Source organism: Paecilomyces variotii, assembly GCF_004022145.1.
Source record: "Paecilomyces variotii strain CBS 101075 chromosome Unknown C8Q69scaffold_4, whole genome shotgun sequence".
In the NCBI taxonomy this organism is placed as follows: domain Eukaryota; kingdom Fungi; phylum Ascomycota; class Eurotiomycetes; order Eurotiales; family Thermoascaceae; genus Paecilomyces; species Paecilomyces variotii.
The window spans coordinates 1,016,443-1,031,424 of record NW_021167143.1 but is presented as its reverse complement, the minus strand read 5'-3'; the positions used below and the strand labels follow the sequence as shown (position 1 = coordinate 1,031,424).

Sequence of the window (14,982 nt, the reverse complement as noted above, 5' to 3'; positions counted from 1 at the left end):
TGCGAGACGGTTTAGGATCGTTGATGTGGGTTATCTGACTGCTTTCGGTAGAGAAATGCTTTCGATGAAAATGTACAATAAGGAACATATACGATGATATAAATATATTTGAATACTGTAGCCTGTATACGTGAGTCAGTTGACGAGTCATATAGTCCTCGAAGTCATCGCCGTTGTGCAACTCGAGCATTGAATACAACCGTGCCCTGACTCAAGCGATCTATTTCACCCTTGCAGATAACGGTGGTAACTATGTGAAATCAGTCGTCATGCTACAACTAGCCATAAACAAAGAGAAAATACATATATATAGAGAATGAAGGGGGAAGCATCTTTTTTCTTTCTTTCTTTTTCTTTCATTGCTTTCTTTGCGCACGACGTTTCTTAAGGGGACACTATTTCGGGTACAAGCAGCGACGCTTCAAAGGAGTTGTGAAAGCCAGACAAGTAACGGTGGCCTTTATTCCAACCAAGCCTCCACAGCAGGTTCAAGGGCCTCTTTTAGCCATTGATCATCAAGGTTAGTATCGCCATCAAATCCATGTTCTCCTGGTCGAAGCGCCAGAACGAGTTTATCGCCACCCTGCTTCCCCTTCATGACCTCCTTGGCCTTTGCAATGAACCTCTCGCTGCCACGAGCAAGAACCACAGAATCCTCAGTGCCATGAAATATACAAATCCCACCGCGTGGCAGCTTCGCACCTTCTTTCTCTAGTCTTTCTACTAGGAACAGATCATCTTTCCGTGGAGAGTTCTCCGATCCCCGCTCGTAGAACTCCAGAACTCTTCCGTGCTGCATTGCTGCAATGAAGAGTGGAAACCTCTCTGGTGGGGGATATGTCAATGCAGCATCCTCAGGTTTCATCTTAGCTAGATGGTCCGTAATGGTCGAAGAGGGAAGTACAGGCGTGCCAAACATCACTCTATTCGGGGGAGTGCGATAACTCGGCTCACGCATGTCCACCATGGGGTAAGCCGCCGTTGCCGCGCGGATCTCATCGGGATGAGATAAAGCGAGATAGATACTGAGCAGGCCTCCGGCTGAGTCGCCTGCTGTTATGATTCTGGATAAGGCCAGCTCTGTTTTAGATTCGTGGTTCTTGAGCGTCTCAGCAAGTGAAGGCGAATGAAGCCATGACCAGAATTCTTCGATGTCATCAAGAATATCTACCCCTGTCGCCTCCGGTAGTAGTCTGTAGTTTGGAGAAACTATGACGGCTGAATGTCGATCTGCAAGTTGAAGTAGCCATTGGGGCATCCAATCGAGGTACATAGAGTCACCAGCAATCTGTAAATTTATCAGTCAATGTGATTCAGTTTGCCAGAGAAATACGTGACGGTAGGCTGGTTAATAAATTGTAACTAAAGGGTTCTCACCAACCCACCGCCGTGGAAACGGGCGATAACTGGTCTCTTGCCCTGGAAGGGAGCCTTTGGTATTAAGATATCCGCGCGAATTCCATGACCACCGAACTGCTTGTAGTCCAGTTGGATCAAATGGAAGTTCGCAATCTTCTCGCGGCCTGCTTCAGGTGCTTCACCCATGGTTGCGGTTCTCTTTGAAATGTGCTATCTCAGAGCTTATTGTCAAGTCTGAATACGATAAGTTCAATTCACCATATGGTCGAGAGGAGAATCTAATATCCCTTTCTATATCCGCACGAAAATGAAATGTAGCAAATTCAGAAAGAGAACTGAGCTGATTTGGTAATACCTGGAAGCTGCATCATGGAAATAATGTCTTGGTGCGACACTACTTACTCCGATCCACACTGCCCCTCATGTTTGTCTGCTCTAAATTACTCGTATCCAAGGTCATTCGCGCCGGAGGCTTTAATCTCGCCCGGGATATGCCCGAAATAACTAACTTATGTTCGCATCCGCGAATTTGTCAGCCGAGATAAAAACCCCGCAGTGTCGCTGTCCATAAACGATAATAATAACAAGTCCCAATTAGATGTTCAGTTTCCTTGCCGTACGTGATTCTAGTATTGGACACACATTATTGCATAGTATTTAAACTATGTCAAACCTTTAGCCATTTATATACTTTCTCCAGTTATGAACATCCTTGAATCCTAAAACCTCCCTAATCTTCCTATTGCTCAGCGGGGCTTCCCACTCGCCCATTTTCCGAGTAATCGGCACATTCGGGCAATACTTCTTCAAGAACTCTTCTGTCGGGATGTCTGTCGTGATAGTGTCGTTCGTGGCGTTGAAGACCTGGAAACCCAGCCCATCCTTGGCTACACACAGGTCACAGATCTGGCCTAGGTCTCGAGCATCGATGTAGCTCCAGGCGTTTCTCTTGCGGATCTCAGGGTTCTTGATGTATTTCGGGAAATCTCGTGCGTACTCGTGAGGCTCGACGACGTTTCCGACTCTGAGGGCATAGATATCGGTGTTGAAGCGACGAGCGAATCCACGAGCGACTTTCTCGCCGCAGAGCTTGCTCAGAGCGTACGAGTCCATTGGATCGGTGTCGTAGTCCTCCTCCAGCGGGAACGAATGATAGTCAGAGTCACCCTGCGTGAAGCAGACTCCGTACGTCGTTTCGGAGCTAGCGATAATGACTTTCTTGATTCCTAGCTTGCAGGCGGCCTCGATGACATTATACGTAGCTGTCACATTGGCCTTGAAGGTTTCATTGTCGGGAACGAGCATGTTGCGCGCATAGGCTGCGAAGTGAATCACGGCATCTGGAAGAACAGTTGGACTTTCCTGGCCTAGCTTTCGCTCGATCTCGTACTCGCCCATATGAAAATGCGACGAGAGGGCATTGAAGACCTGTCCGCTCTCTGTGAGGTCACATTTGAGCGTATACACGTCTGGGTTAAGTCCAACACCGTCAGGGTTGGGCAGCGGGACGAGGTCCAAGTTCAACACTTGGTGTCCCTTGGATAGCAAGTAGGGAATACAATGACGGCCAGCCTTGCCGGAACCGCCAGTGAACACAATCCTTTTGCCCATGGTGTGCAACGTCCTATACATGTGCAGGTGCCTTCACCGTCATGCGTCTCCTAGCTGTTGAGCGGAGAGATTGGAGCTGTTGCGGGGTCGTTTCTAGATGTTTATCGCTACGGCAAGCTTTTTTACATGGAGAAGCAAATTCGGGATGAGGCGCAAAGCGGGGTTCATCTTACGCTCAGATTCGATACTTAGATTCAACGGCTGTCCCGCGGGCGCTGAACGAGACCGCTTATCGAAAATGATATTCCGCGTGCACGGTCAATGGGGTGCGAAGCAATTTAGCCGGTATTGGGATCGCTGGGTCTGCGAGCTGATATCAGAAAACCTCACTGGACGCAAGACAGGCTAATGAGGGTAAGCTTTTTAGCAACCGATATTAGTAATGGTCTATTCTGGATTTTTTGGAGCCATGATCAATGGTGCTTATAGAAAGAAGTGCCTCTTTAATCATTTGTTGAACTATTATTTGGACGTCGCTAGTGACTAAGTTCCTGTCGATCTAACGATCCTTATCAGCGACTTCCACAAAGACTGCATAGAATGTCGACATATTCGCTTTAGGCAGACAGAGTCCCTTGTAAGGAGTCAAATAGGACAGAGCCATGGTAACTGAAGATCAAGTATCCTCCTCGTCAGGCATAGAGACTCCGTTAAAGAACGCTGAATGTCTCTCCTGCCGCTTGACGCAAGAACTTGGCTACAGCCATCGGCTGACTGACCATCACCATGTGGCCAGACCTCACTCTCACAACCCTATCCGGATCGATCTTAGCAAGCTTGGCCATACGGTCTTGGATTTTGTATGCAAGGGCCTTGTCATCAATGCAAGCGAGATAAGAGGTCGGGTAGTAGAGATAAGCCGGGTAGGTAAATCTGGAATAAAAGGACCTTTGGACTATTAGCAAACAACTTGACGCATTCGAGGCAAGACCTGGCAAAGTGTATACACATACTTTATAGGTTGGCTCCTGAGCTTTGTGGCCCAGAACTCAGCAATCGGCCGCGGCAAGTCACTGAAGAAACGTTCTGGCCCATCCAGAACGCGCACCACTCCGTCCTAATCTCCCTGTTAGTATGTGCTGTGGTGTCGATGGGACCCTTGCTTCTCACTATATGCCGGTCGTAATAGATAACATGTACTTTGCGGATGCTTACCTTATTCTCCATTCCAGGGAGGCAGTCGCCTTTCCTTGGGCTCCAAAGTGTCATTCCCGGTGCGACAATATACGACGCTATAAAGGCGATATGCAAGATCTTTCCGCGTCGAGGTCTGGCAAACCATGATGGAAGATCAGTTTTCTTTGCAGACTTTTTGTCGACGCCTCCATCCGGACCCGTATTCTGCGCCGCATTCTGCAGAGGAGTACTTTGTTCATCATGGAATGACTTGAGTGCCTCGCATCCCACGTAACCTGCATAAGAAAATAGCACTAATATAACATCTTTGCCACACTCGAGTAGTGTATCGACGGCTCTTCTAACAACTTCGACGTCAGCTGTGAAGTCCTCGACTGGAGGGTCGCTGTCTGGGGACACCAGGGTCACTGGGTACGTTGCGTAGCCGGCTCTTTCTAACAGAGGGATCACGTAGGTCCATAAAGACGGCCCTTGCCAGCCCCCATGGACAAGAACCAAAGTAGGTTTCGAGTGAGCCATCGGGTTGTCACGTTCAAAGTGCTTCAGTCCCGAGCGCTCATCCATAATGGCAGTAGAAGCCATATCTGCAGTTGAATCGGTCAAATGAGGGAGATGAGATGCTTCAATATGGACTTGATTCACGAGAAGTTTGCAGAGCAGCACCGCAAGTGAAACCACCGAAGAATAGGATCAGAGATGACCCCTGTCTCAATCTGTTGGGAAGGGGCGACAGATCACTTGGGCAGTGAAAGAAAAGTGACTTGATGGAAAAGCGCCGCTTGTAACCATAAGTGAGTGAATTTCAATACCTCTCGAGGCCATCGAACGACTGAGAGTCCCATCAAAAACTCCATTCTGCAAGGTCTCAGTTCGTTCTTGGGCTTTGTTCCGAAAGAAGGTGGCTTTAGGGGGCTCAGTCCTCGACGATTATAACAAAGCCAGGCCATCAAAGCCCGTCAGTCTTTGTTCTATGTCAGATCTGGAGAGATCAAGCTGGAGAATCCTTCTTTTGGGTCGAGTGGTCGTAAGTGGGTGACGATATCGTCCGCTTCTTACCGTCATAACTGGTTGTCGGCTAGATGGGGTCCCTGACATTGTACACATGGAATTTCTACAGCACCAGCAGGTTGTAACTTGTAAATGATAGTAGATAATGCTGATTCAGACTCCAGGTCGATCGGATTCAGGATTGTGGTGATCGTGTGACGGCCATTTGCTGCATTGCTAACTACTTAGTGGAGCCAAGATCTTAGATCTCGCTGATCAAGTTCTCCGCGGAGGTGCATGCATCATCTCATTCTCCTTCATCCTTTGATCGCGAGGTGGTAGCTTTCTCCAGTCTCTTTAACAACCCCTTGCCGTCGTGTATTCTCAGAGGCTCCATCCTCAGCATAATCAGGGATAGACCTGTCCAATATTGCATCTCTTTGTTGATTATCCCCGCGCCTCGTTCCCGCCATGGCGGCCAGCACGTTTCGCCAGATCTCCGCCCGCAACCTCCGGAAACTAAAGTCGCGGCCAGTATCTGAGATCTCTGGCGCTCTTGGGGATCTGGGCACCTTCCTTCCTATTGCCATTGCTCTGGCTCTGAATGGCACGATTTCCTTGTCCAGCACTCTTATCTTTTCGGGGGTTTTCAATATACTCACCGGGCTTTTCTTTGGCATCCCGCTGCCCGTGCAGCCTATGAAGGCGATCGCCGCCGTTGCTATTGCCAGGTCTTTCAGCAACGGCGAAATCGCGGCCGCAGGCGTTTTTGTGGCCGCTTGTATTCTTGTCTTCAGTGTTACTGGTCTTCTACGCTGGTTTTCAGATGTCATTCCGATCCCAGTGGTCAAGGGTATCCAGCTAGGAGCCGGCCTGTCCCTCATCATCGCGTCAGCCGGAAAACTAATCGCCTCGTTGGGATGGATCTATCCATCCTGGGCAGACAATTTGATCTGGGCTATTGTTGCGTTTTTATTCCTAATCATCACGAATTCATATCGCACTGTGCCATATGCTCTAATCGTTTTCGCGGTTGGCTTGGTCTTCGCCATCATTGTCACTGCGCAATCGGGCAGTCTCCCATCACTGGAGTTCTGGAGACCGCATATGACTATCCCAGTAGGCAGCGACTGGAAAACAGGCGCAATTGGTGCTGGCATTGGCCAGCTCCCGCTTACGACGCTTAATTCTGTGATCGCAGTCGTCCACCTCGCAGCGGACCTGTTGCCGGGTGTTCAAACACCTTCGATTACTTCTATCGGTCTCAGTGTCGCAGGAATGAACCTTTTCGGTTGCTGGTTTGGTGCTATGCCTGTCTGTCACGGATCTGGCGGGTTGGCGGCCCAGTACCGGTTTGGAGCCCGTTCTGGCGCCAGCATCATCATCTTGGGAGCCCTAAAGATGATAGTTGGCCTGTTCTTTGGTGAATCCCTTGTCAGTCTGCTGAAGCAATTTCCATCAGCTCTATTGGGCGTCATGGTCATTGCTGCGGGCCTCGAACTAGCCAGTGTGGGTGAAAGCCTGAACACAACAGGCGCTCGAGACCTTGCTGGCAAGGCTCCGGGTATCATTGGAGACTCAGAACAGGCGATTGGTCCGATTCTCACTGACTATGAGCGCAAGAAGAGATGGACTGTTATGATTGTGACCGTTGGCCTGCTCGTTGGATTCAAGAACGATGCTATCGGATTCGTTGCCGGCATGCTGTGCCACTGGAGTTACCAGTTGCCAGGCTTGTTCACGAAGATCAGAGAACGCTTGACGTATGGCAGGCTCAGAGTCTGAGAATAACTTTTGGCAATATAGTTCTTTCGGTGCAAGCGCCTTGGTTTATTGACGACACGCAGAAGATGCACAATTAAAGCACAGACGGTCGTCTCTCCCATGCCAATACCTATCTCAAATCCATCCGACATGTGCTCACAGATACATGGATGCTATTGATCTACAACATGCACATATTTTTGCACTTTGGGCGTTTGAAAGGACTATCATGACTGACGCGACAATATATGAGAGATGTTCTGCCATGACTTTACCAGCTATACAAATAACAAACACGCTTCATACATAGTATCAACATGCAATTGGTATTTACTGTATAATGGATCGCTCTCTAAGTCTACTTGGATTCGTTCAGATTACGTTGTAAACTATAGCGGCTGCTGTATCAATTTGGTTCTAAAATCGATCGAAGTCATTTGTAGGCATTCTTGTAAACTATAAACACTGCTTCCAAAGAGACAAAAAAATCGCACAGCAATGCCCGCTTGGTCTTCATTTCTCGAGCGAACATTTTTTTCCTTTTGCTTTTATTTTTCTTAGACAAAAGTAGAAACCACGCTACATGCTTCGTGACTCGTAAATCATATACCAAACGAGTGTCCAATTTTCATGCCGGTCTTTTTGCTTTTTGTACCATAGAAGATAAGAATAACGCTCAACGCGGTAAATGCTTCATAGCTCGTAAACATCTGTACCAAATGGTGTCCAATGTCGATGCAAGTTGTTTTTGTGTTTTTTCATGGTATTGAAAACAAAAAGCGAAAAAGCGACGCTTAACGCTTCATATGAGTCGTAACTTCGTATACCAAAGGAATGCCGAGAATCTATGCCTAGTCATTCGTGTCTTTTTCTTTTTCTTTTTCTTTTTTTTCTTCCGTAAGACAAAACCAACGCTCAAGGCTTCATAATTCGTAAACTCTTATAATATACCCAAAGAGTGTAGAGCGTGCCAAACGAGTGGCCGCAGTCCATGCCGGTTCTCAATCAAACTCAGAACTCGTAATCGGTATGAGAAGACCTCCCCGTATTCGGATTCGAATATTCCCGATGTACATGTCCGCTCGAGGGATCTGACTTTTCCCGGTCAACATCTCGATGATACCAGCGGCCTTCTGAATCCTGCTTTTCTCTATGATGTCTCCTATGTCCGTCGGTGTCATAGTCGAGATGCTGATCGTATTCGTTGGTGCTGGGACCGACAGTATCGCTGCCGTATGCAGTTCCCGCCGTCGCATCTGCCGCTGTTCCAACGTTCTCAGTACCGTAAGTCGTGCCTGGGTCAGACATTGTCGCTCCTGTTGCGTCGTAAGATCCTAGATCTTCGATTCGTCTCGTTCCGGCAGCCACGCCGGTGCCAGTGTCTAGCAGTAACTGCTGCCCTGTCCGATCGTAACGGCGCTCTTCGATAACGGCCGGCGCGCCGAGGTCCTGATGTGCTGTGCGCACGATGGTATTTCCGTTGGGATCGGTGTGGGAGGACGTTGTATATCGGTGACCGGTTGTTGAGGAGCCGTCGCTGGTATTCGTTGCGGAGCTGTAGAAGTAGGACGAGCTGCTGTACGTATCGGTCATTCTGGAATGTTGCGAAGATGGATATCTAGTATCTTAATCGCGAAACAGATCTGATGGGATTATGCTTGTTTGCTCTGTAACAAGACGCAAAAGGAATGCGTGAGATCAGAAGACACAGATTGTTGTATCGATAGAACAAAGTCGTCGACTGACCATGGATAGCATCCTTCTCGGCATCCCTCATCTGTTTCACCAAGGTTTGCAGCGCGTTTATATTCTGGCCCGTGGCGAGCAAGCCGTAGGCGCACTCAACTGATGATCGGGTTTGACATCATGTTCCACTGCAAGAAAGATGAGGCGACGAACACAACTGGCAGATAGACGCCTGTGCCTGACGATTCCATTGGTGTTGGTGATAAAGGTCATGGTTCATGGTTCCTGTTTGCAAAGTGTCATTCCTGTCCAGTTGTCCTGCCGTTGATGATGGATGTCAGTCGGTAGCTATCCCATGGAGTCGGGTCGGCGGAGAAGTGATGATGTATTGACCACCAGCCACCGCCTCCACGGGGTTTCGTTTACGTTCGAGAGTGCGGAGTGTCTTCGTCAGGATTCTATTTTTTGATATTCTACTGTGTTATTCGCTCTGTATAGGGTGGCTCTTTGTGAAGACTGGAAATGAGGTGTTCTGCCCCGTAATTGTTCCTCGGTTCAGAAATGGATCTGTCATGATTCTGCATCAGAACTTCGTGTCATCAGTAGCACGCAGCTGAGGTATGCATTTCATGGTAGAGTTGTGACGGCGATTATTATTTCCTCCCTCAAGGCCTGCCAGTATGTATGGGAAGAGACGGTGGCTGGTTTGATAGCTCGTGAATATGGGGAATTCGTCTTCCAACCGCTCGTCACTATGCTATCAGATAGTTGAAACATCATCCTACCTTCTTAATTTTAGCGAAAATGAGTCTGAGTTATCTGTATTCGTACTATAGCCCCAAGTCTTGACTTGCAGTAAGTGTCTGTCTGGTCTTGCCTCGAGGGATGATATCTCCCAGTATGATATCCCTCCGGAATGGAAATTCCAATAGACACATTTACGAAGTAGTGAATACATAGCAGCAGTCTATCTTCTCTTTCTTGAACTGTAGTGAAGCAGACACCCTGGTCCTACAAATGGGATTCTATTCCAGGAATCACCATATGCCATCCAAGAACGTGCATGTCCGCTATAGTTAACACAAAGCATACCTACATATACCACCCACCAGCGCAACTCCATGATTGAATCAGTCTATAATACTAGTGTCCTGAGACATAGCAGCCGAGCGTACCCCGAATCCCTTCTCTCAAGCTCATCCATAAAGGGGCGTCAGCCAAGAGGCTGAACTATAGAACACTGAAACATCCACGCGTACTTCCTTTGTCGGAAAGGTATCGTTCACCTTCCGAACGACGGGTCTTATTATTATTCCACAGTCTAGCGTATATGTCTCCGCCACGAAAGTGGATTTAACCATAATGAGTAGTTAGTTAGTTAGTTAACTAAAAACCCGTCAGTTATTATTCTTGTTCAGCTGTTCCCTTATTAGATCGACCTTCTAGAAAGAGACCCAAGAGAAGAATCCACAAAGTACGGAGTAATAATAACTAAGTTAGTAGTTAGTTAGTAGTTACCTGCTTACCCACATGTTATGTTCATAACTAGATGTTAATTATTACTTATGCAAGACATAGACTAAGCTAGTTATGCTTATCGATCTTCTGCACCAAGATCAAAAATCTACAAATTCCTAATCTGGATTAGATAGCTTCGATGCCTTTGCCCGATATACCCACTGCCCAGTTTAGTTAACCTGATGCTATGGCCTCTTTTTTTCCTAATTGGATTAACTGAAAGTCCCTGACTATTATCATTAATAATAACTCAGACGCGTCCCATCTCGAGTCAGGGGGCTTCTCGTGTTTCACTAACTAACCGGATGAGGTTATATGGGCTTTACTCAAATGATGATCCTCGAAATAGCTAGTCATCGTGACTGCATCTGGGATCTGATAACTTGTTGACGCTGATGCTATAATAACTACCTAAATTATCTATCTTAGCTGCCCGTATTACTCGTACAAGGTGAAATAAGGATCTACACTAAAACGAAGCAGGCCAGCTTTTCCGGTGCGAGACTTCCAGGTTTCGGCCGAAAAAGAAGCGATATTCGTCTCATCGTATCTTGAGAAATGAGTGTTCCTCGCGTAGATCCGCGAGACTGGAGATCGACGAGGTTGAGAATCAAGCTGCCCCTGAGAAAGCTGAGAGAAGCTTGGGGGGAGTTGTGTCTGCAGTAAAAGCGTCACACAACCAGTGCCAAAGAGCGAGCACGAGTAGCTAGATAGCTTGTGTCTGCTACATCGGTCAACAGGCGCGAATTAATAGCTAACTACTTGGTCTGAATGAAGGCTAGCCTGCTACCTAGGTAACTCGACTCGAGACTTTGGGAACTGTTCGAACCATCCTGTACTCTGAGGTCCGAACAAGAATCTGCAGTCCAGCCATTCTCTTAGGTAGAACATAACGGTTCGTAAAAGCCCAAAGATAGGCTGGATTGGTATGTAGAGCAGCAATTAATAATAGATGCGTGGAGGAAGCTCTCCTTAAACAATAATAAGTCCCGTCGCTGTCACGGCTCCGATCTTATCGATAAGGCATTTATTTCATTCCAACCCCCACCTCCGCTTTTGTTCTTCCAGCTTCACGCTTCTCTTCTCTTTCCCATCTCACCTCTACTTCCCTTATATTCTCTCCCACGCTTCTCTGCACAGAACCAGCGACGACGACAACAAACCCTTCCAAACTGCAGAGTCAACACCATAATCTATCTCCATCACTCCTCCCAACTACCTACCCAACAATGGCCCCGTCCGCAGTTGAGACAACGACCGCTCCAGCTGCTGGCCTCACGCAAGACCAACTCACCTTCTTCCACGACAACGGCTACCTCGTCATCCCAGACTACCTGTCCGCCTCAGAACTCTCCACCCTCCTCTCCACTACCCACGACCTCCTCGAGAACTTCCCGCTCGACTCTCACCCTCTCACGCGCTTCACGACCGGCGACGACGTCGAAGACCGCGCCGCCAAACACGTCGGCGACGACTACTTCCTCACCTCAGGCGACAAGGTCCGATTCTTCTTCGAACCCGATGCGTTCTCCCCAACCCCTGACCCGGAGACGGGAAAGGCGAAGCTACTAAAACCGAAACACCTCGCCATCAACAAGATCGGACACTCGCTCCACACGCTCTCGGAGCCATTCAGGAACGTAACGCTCTCGGATCGCAACGCGGCCATCGCCAAGTCGTTGGGATTCCGCGACCCTCGCTGTCTGCAGAGTATGGTGATTTGCAAACAGCCGGGGATCGGGGGCGCGGTACCACCGCATCGAGACTCGGAGTTTCTGTACACGAACCCTCCGTCGGCTGTTGGGTGGTGGATTGCCATGCAGGATGCGGGTCCTGGAAATGCGACGTTGGGTATGTGGAAAGGGTCGCATAAGGGACGGAAAGGAGGGCGGATTCGAAGGCGTTTCGTGCGCGCTCCGCCTGAGGTCGGTGGGACGGAGTTTATTGATAACGATGGACCGGGACTGCCGAGGGGAATGGAGGAAGAGGAGACGGGGAAGGAGACGGATGAGGACTTTGAGATACTGGATGTTAAAGCTGGCACGTTGGTGTTGATTCATGGGAATGTGCTGCATAAGAGTGAGAAGAATACGAGTTCCAAGAGCCGGTATGCGTATACCTTTCATGTGATTGAGGGCGGGGAGGGATGGGACTATGACAAGAGGAATTGGTTACAGCCGCCGGAGAATGGGGAGGGCTTCTCGAGACTATATCAGGGCAGGAGTGTCTAGGTAGTAGTTGATGTTGTAGTGCCATATATATGCAAACCCCATCCGGGCTGGATTATCTTCTCAACTGTCACCACGATATTGCTCGCACAATGATATGTTAAAAAAAATATAACGATTATCCCATGCTTTTTTGCATCCTGAAAGATAAATGCTCGTCGCGCTTTTGTCTACCTAAATACATACATTCCCATACCCCCAAAACTCCAAACGTGGGTATCCAGTAAGTCACCCAGATGTACTGTACATCCACCCAATGACCATACTGCGGTGTCAGCGTCTCCGTGATCGCACTATGCGACAGTCTGTGCTGACTGGTCTCAGTTGATCTCTCAGTCGGGGCTGCGCAGGATAGATCGAGTGGTATGTGGTATGAAAAGAGCTCTTCGGCTCCGGATCTCGTTTGCTTTTCGATAAAACACTTTCTGGTTGCTCAAGACACCTTCAGCATATCAAGCATACCCTTCGTCTGCCACGCCTGCTGCGCTCTTTCGACCTCATCTCTCACCCGTCGATGTAGTCGCTCGACGAGCTTGTCGATCTGGACGGACTGGCCCAGGTTGCCAGAGTAGATATCCAGCACGTTCATGGCCACTTCCACGCAGAGCTCGACTAGTCTGGGCTCCGAGATGTGCTTGTAGACCCACTTCAGAACCGGCTCCAGCGTCACCTCGTCACGGCCCTGGAGTGCAGTGCGAAGAGCAGAGCGATGGCGCAGAGCGGTAAACAGGGTCAACTGAGCAGTCTTATCACTCAGAGCCAGGACTTGGTCCAGGGCAGCGGAATATCTGGCTTTGCGAAGATCATGCTCCCAGGGTTGTTCCTTCTTGCGCTTTTTTCGGTCCTGTCCTTCAATGACGATATCGACTCCCTCTCCGATGAAATCGCGCCCTCGTAGACGCTTTTCCCAGCCCTTTCCGCGGAGTCGCTCTTGTTTGGCCTTCTTTCTGTCATGCTCTTCCAGCTTACCCTCCAACAGAGCCTGCATTTCCTTCTGCCTTTCGCGCTCACGGACTTTCTGCTGCCCCGACAGTCTAGTCTTGATAGACAGCAGTCCAGACTGCATACCAACTGCGAGGTGCTTGTCCTCTTGGGCCACACCAGAAGTGATCACACGCAGAGACAAGATAGGAGATGGGTACTTTGAGCCAGAGACGACGTTCCATCCCGTCGTCTCGAACACCTTCATATGTCCGTCCAGGGCACCACTGATCAGCCTATCACCATGCGACGCCAACGACAGCGCCGTGACTGTCTTCTGGTGGCTCTTGATGATATGTAGCGGTCTACCCGCAACAATATCCAACACAGCAATCTGGTTATCGGCCGAGGCCAGAACCGTCGTTCCAGAAGGCATTGGGAGGACCTGCTCGATAGGCGCGGGCATCTTGAACGTCATGGCTGCACGGCCCTCAACCCTCGAATCCCACAGTCGAACCGTCGAATCATAACTTCCAGAGACAATCATTCCAGAGCCCGCCATTGAGCCGGGCAGGAACGCACCGCTTCGCACGTAATCCGTGTGTCCGACAAACGTCCGCTGGCTGTTCTCGCTGGGCAAATCCCACAGCCGCACTGTACGGTCGTCACTGGCACTGAGGACGGAAGTCGGGTCACTTGGTGAGAATTTCGTCACCCATACGGGCTGCTTGTGATCTTTCCATGTCTTCAAGATAGCGCGCGAGCCAACGTCGAAAACCTGAATGGTACCCGTATCGTCACCGATCGCGATAACACGACCGTCCGGTCGCACGTCCGTTCCACGGGCAATGTCATCGAAACGAGTGATTGTCTTGAGGAGTTTTCGTGTGCGGATCGAGTAGATCTGGACTCGAGCGCCAGTCGTGACGGTGAAAATATCCGGCGGCTGTGTCAAGGAAGGAAAGGCTGTTGCGGAAGAAGGCGCAGAAGGCTGTGTGATGTAATTGATCGGATTATTCGACGGCGAGGGGATCAGCAATGGAGTCTTGAACGTCCTCCAGTACAGCTGTTCGGGCGTCAATTTCGTCGACGGCAGCTGCGGCAGCTTGACCTGCTGAAGAGGCAGGACGGGGGCAGCCATTGTGGCTGTGGGATAGTAGTCGAGCGGATCGAATGTGATGGGGCGAAAATGTCTGCAGGATTATTACCGTGATACGCGATCCATCGGCGACTGTCCTGGTCGTCCGGCACAGTGCGATAATGAAATTTTTAATGAAGTCTCCTCCGGCGCAGTTGGAGAATCTGATATTGCTATCTCAAAAAAAGTTTACGGAGGAGGAGTCGGGGAAAATCCGAAAGAGCGCTAGTGTAAGATATTCTGTAACATACTGTATTTCGCGTATCAACGGTTGCTGCCTCGTCTTATATGCCTGAATTCTAAGGCAGTAATCATGTACAGTAACGGTCACTGGACTACGGAATAATAGAGTCTATCACATATCAATCAGTACGCAGCTTCGCCATTGGGAGATTTATCAGATAAAGCTTATCTCGGATAGATCCCACTGGTTTATCTAAGATGCGCACATGTTGTAGTATGTATTTGTTAGAGAGGGTTAAGTATTCTAACTTGATGTTTACTCTAGACTCTCACCAGCTTCCCTGAAAAAAAGAGACACTGTCAGCATTCAAGGCTATCTGAACCGTCTTCCTTTCGAGAAGCAAAGTTCTAGGAGATATTCTATCGAGTCAGTTTACTTACTTTTTATCC

General features: G+C 49.0%; 6 protein-coding genes across 6 annotated transcripts; 1 reads left to right on the top strand and 5 right to left on the bottom strand.

Annotated features, from left to right (window-relative positions):
- Positions 1-134: 134 nt before the first annotated feature.
- On the bottom strand, positions 135-1,789 carry C8Q69DRAFT_236471 (Alpha/Beta hydrolase protein). The gene is made up of 2 exons (XM_028626441.1): positions 1,378-1,789; positions 135-1,288 (listed from the first exon to the last, which is right to left on the bottom strand). The coding sequence occupies exons 1-2, from the start codon at positions 1,543-1,545 to the stop codon at positions 461-463; spliced, it is 996 nt and encodes a 331-aa protein (XP_028485856.1). The 5' UTR covers positions 1,546-1,789; the 3' UTR covers positions 135-460.
- C8Q69DRAFT_236479 (hypothetical protein) lies at positions 1,790-3,305 on the bottom strand. The gene has a single exon (XM_028626442.1). It carries the CDS (start codon positions 2,989-2,991, stop codon positions 2,035-2,037), a length of 957 nt encoding a protein of 318 aa, XP_028485855.1. The 5' UTR covers positions 2,992-3,305; the 3' UTR covers positions 1,790-2,034.
- On the bottom strand, positions 3,306-4,861 carry C8Q69DRAFT_236537 (Alpha/beta hydrolase fold-1). The gene is made up of 3 exons (XM_028626444.1): positions 4,081-4,861; positions 3,924-4,027; positions 3,306-3,858 (listed from the first exon to the last, which is right to left on the bottom strand). The coding sequence occupies exons 1-3, from the start codon at positions 4,687-4,689 to the stop codon at positions 3,621-3,623; spliced, it is 951 nt and encodes a 316-aa protein (XP_028485854.1). The 5' UTR covers positions 4,690-4,861; the 3' UTR covers positions 3,306-3,620.
- A 531-nt stretch (positions 4,862-5,392) lies between these two features.
- Positions 5,393-7,256, top strand: C8Q69DRAFT_464419 (putative sulfate transporter). Its single transcript, XM_028630418.1, has one exon. It carries the CDS (start codon positions 5,566-5,568, stop codon positions 6,877-6,879), a length of 1,314 nt encoding a protein of 437 aa, XP_028485853.1. The 5' UTR covers positions 5,393-5,565; the 3' UTR covers positions 6,880-7,256.
- Positions 7,257-7,594: 338 nt separating this feature from the next.
- On the bottom strand, positions 7,595-8,556 carry C8Q69DRAFT_236484 (hypothetical protein). Its single transcript, XM_028626443.1, has one exon. The coding sequence runs from the start codon at positions 8,449-8,451 to the stop codon at positions 7,870-7,872; it is 582 nt and encodes a 193-aa protein (XP_028485852.1). The 5' UTR covers positions 8,452-8,556; the 3' UTR covers positions 7,595-7,869.
- A 3,074-nt stretch (positions 8,557-11,630) lies between these two features.
- Positions 11,631-14,352, bottom strand: C8Q69DRAFT_486235 (WD40-repeat-containing domain protein; the record flags this gene model as incomplete). The annotated part of the gene is made up of 2 exons (XM_028631886.1): positions 11,631-12,214; positions 12,753-14,352. 2 exons carry the CDS (start codon positions 14,350-14,352, stop codon positions 11,631-11,633), a joined length of 2,184 nt encoding a protein of 727 aa, XP_028485851.1.
- Positions 14,353-14,982: the final 630 nt, after the last annotated feature.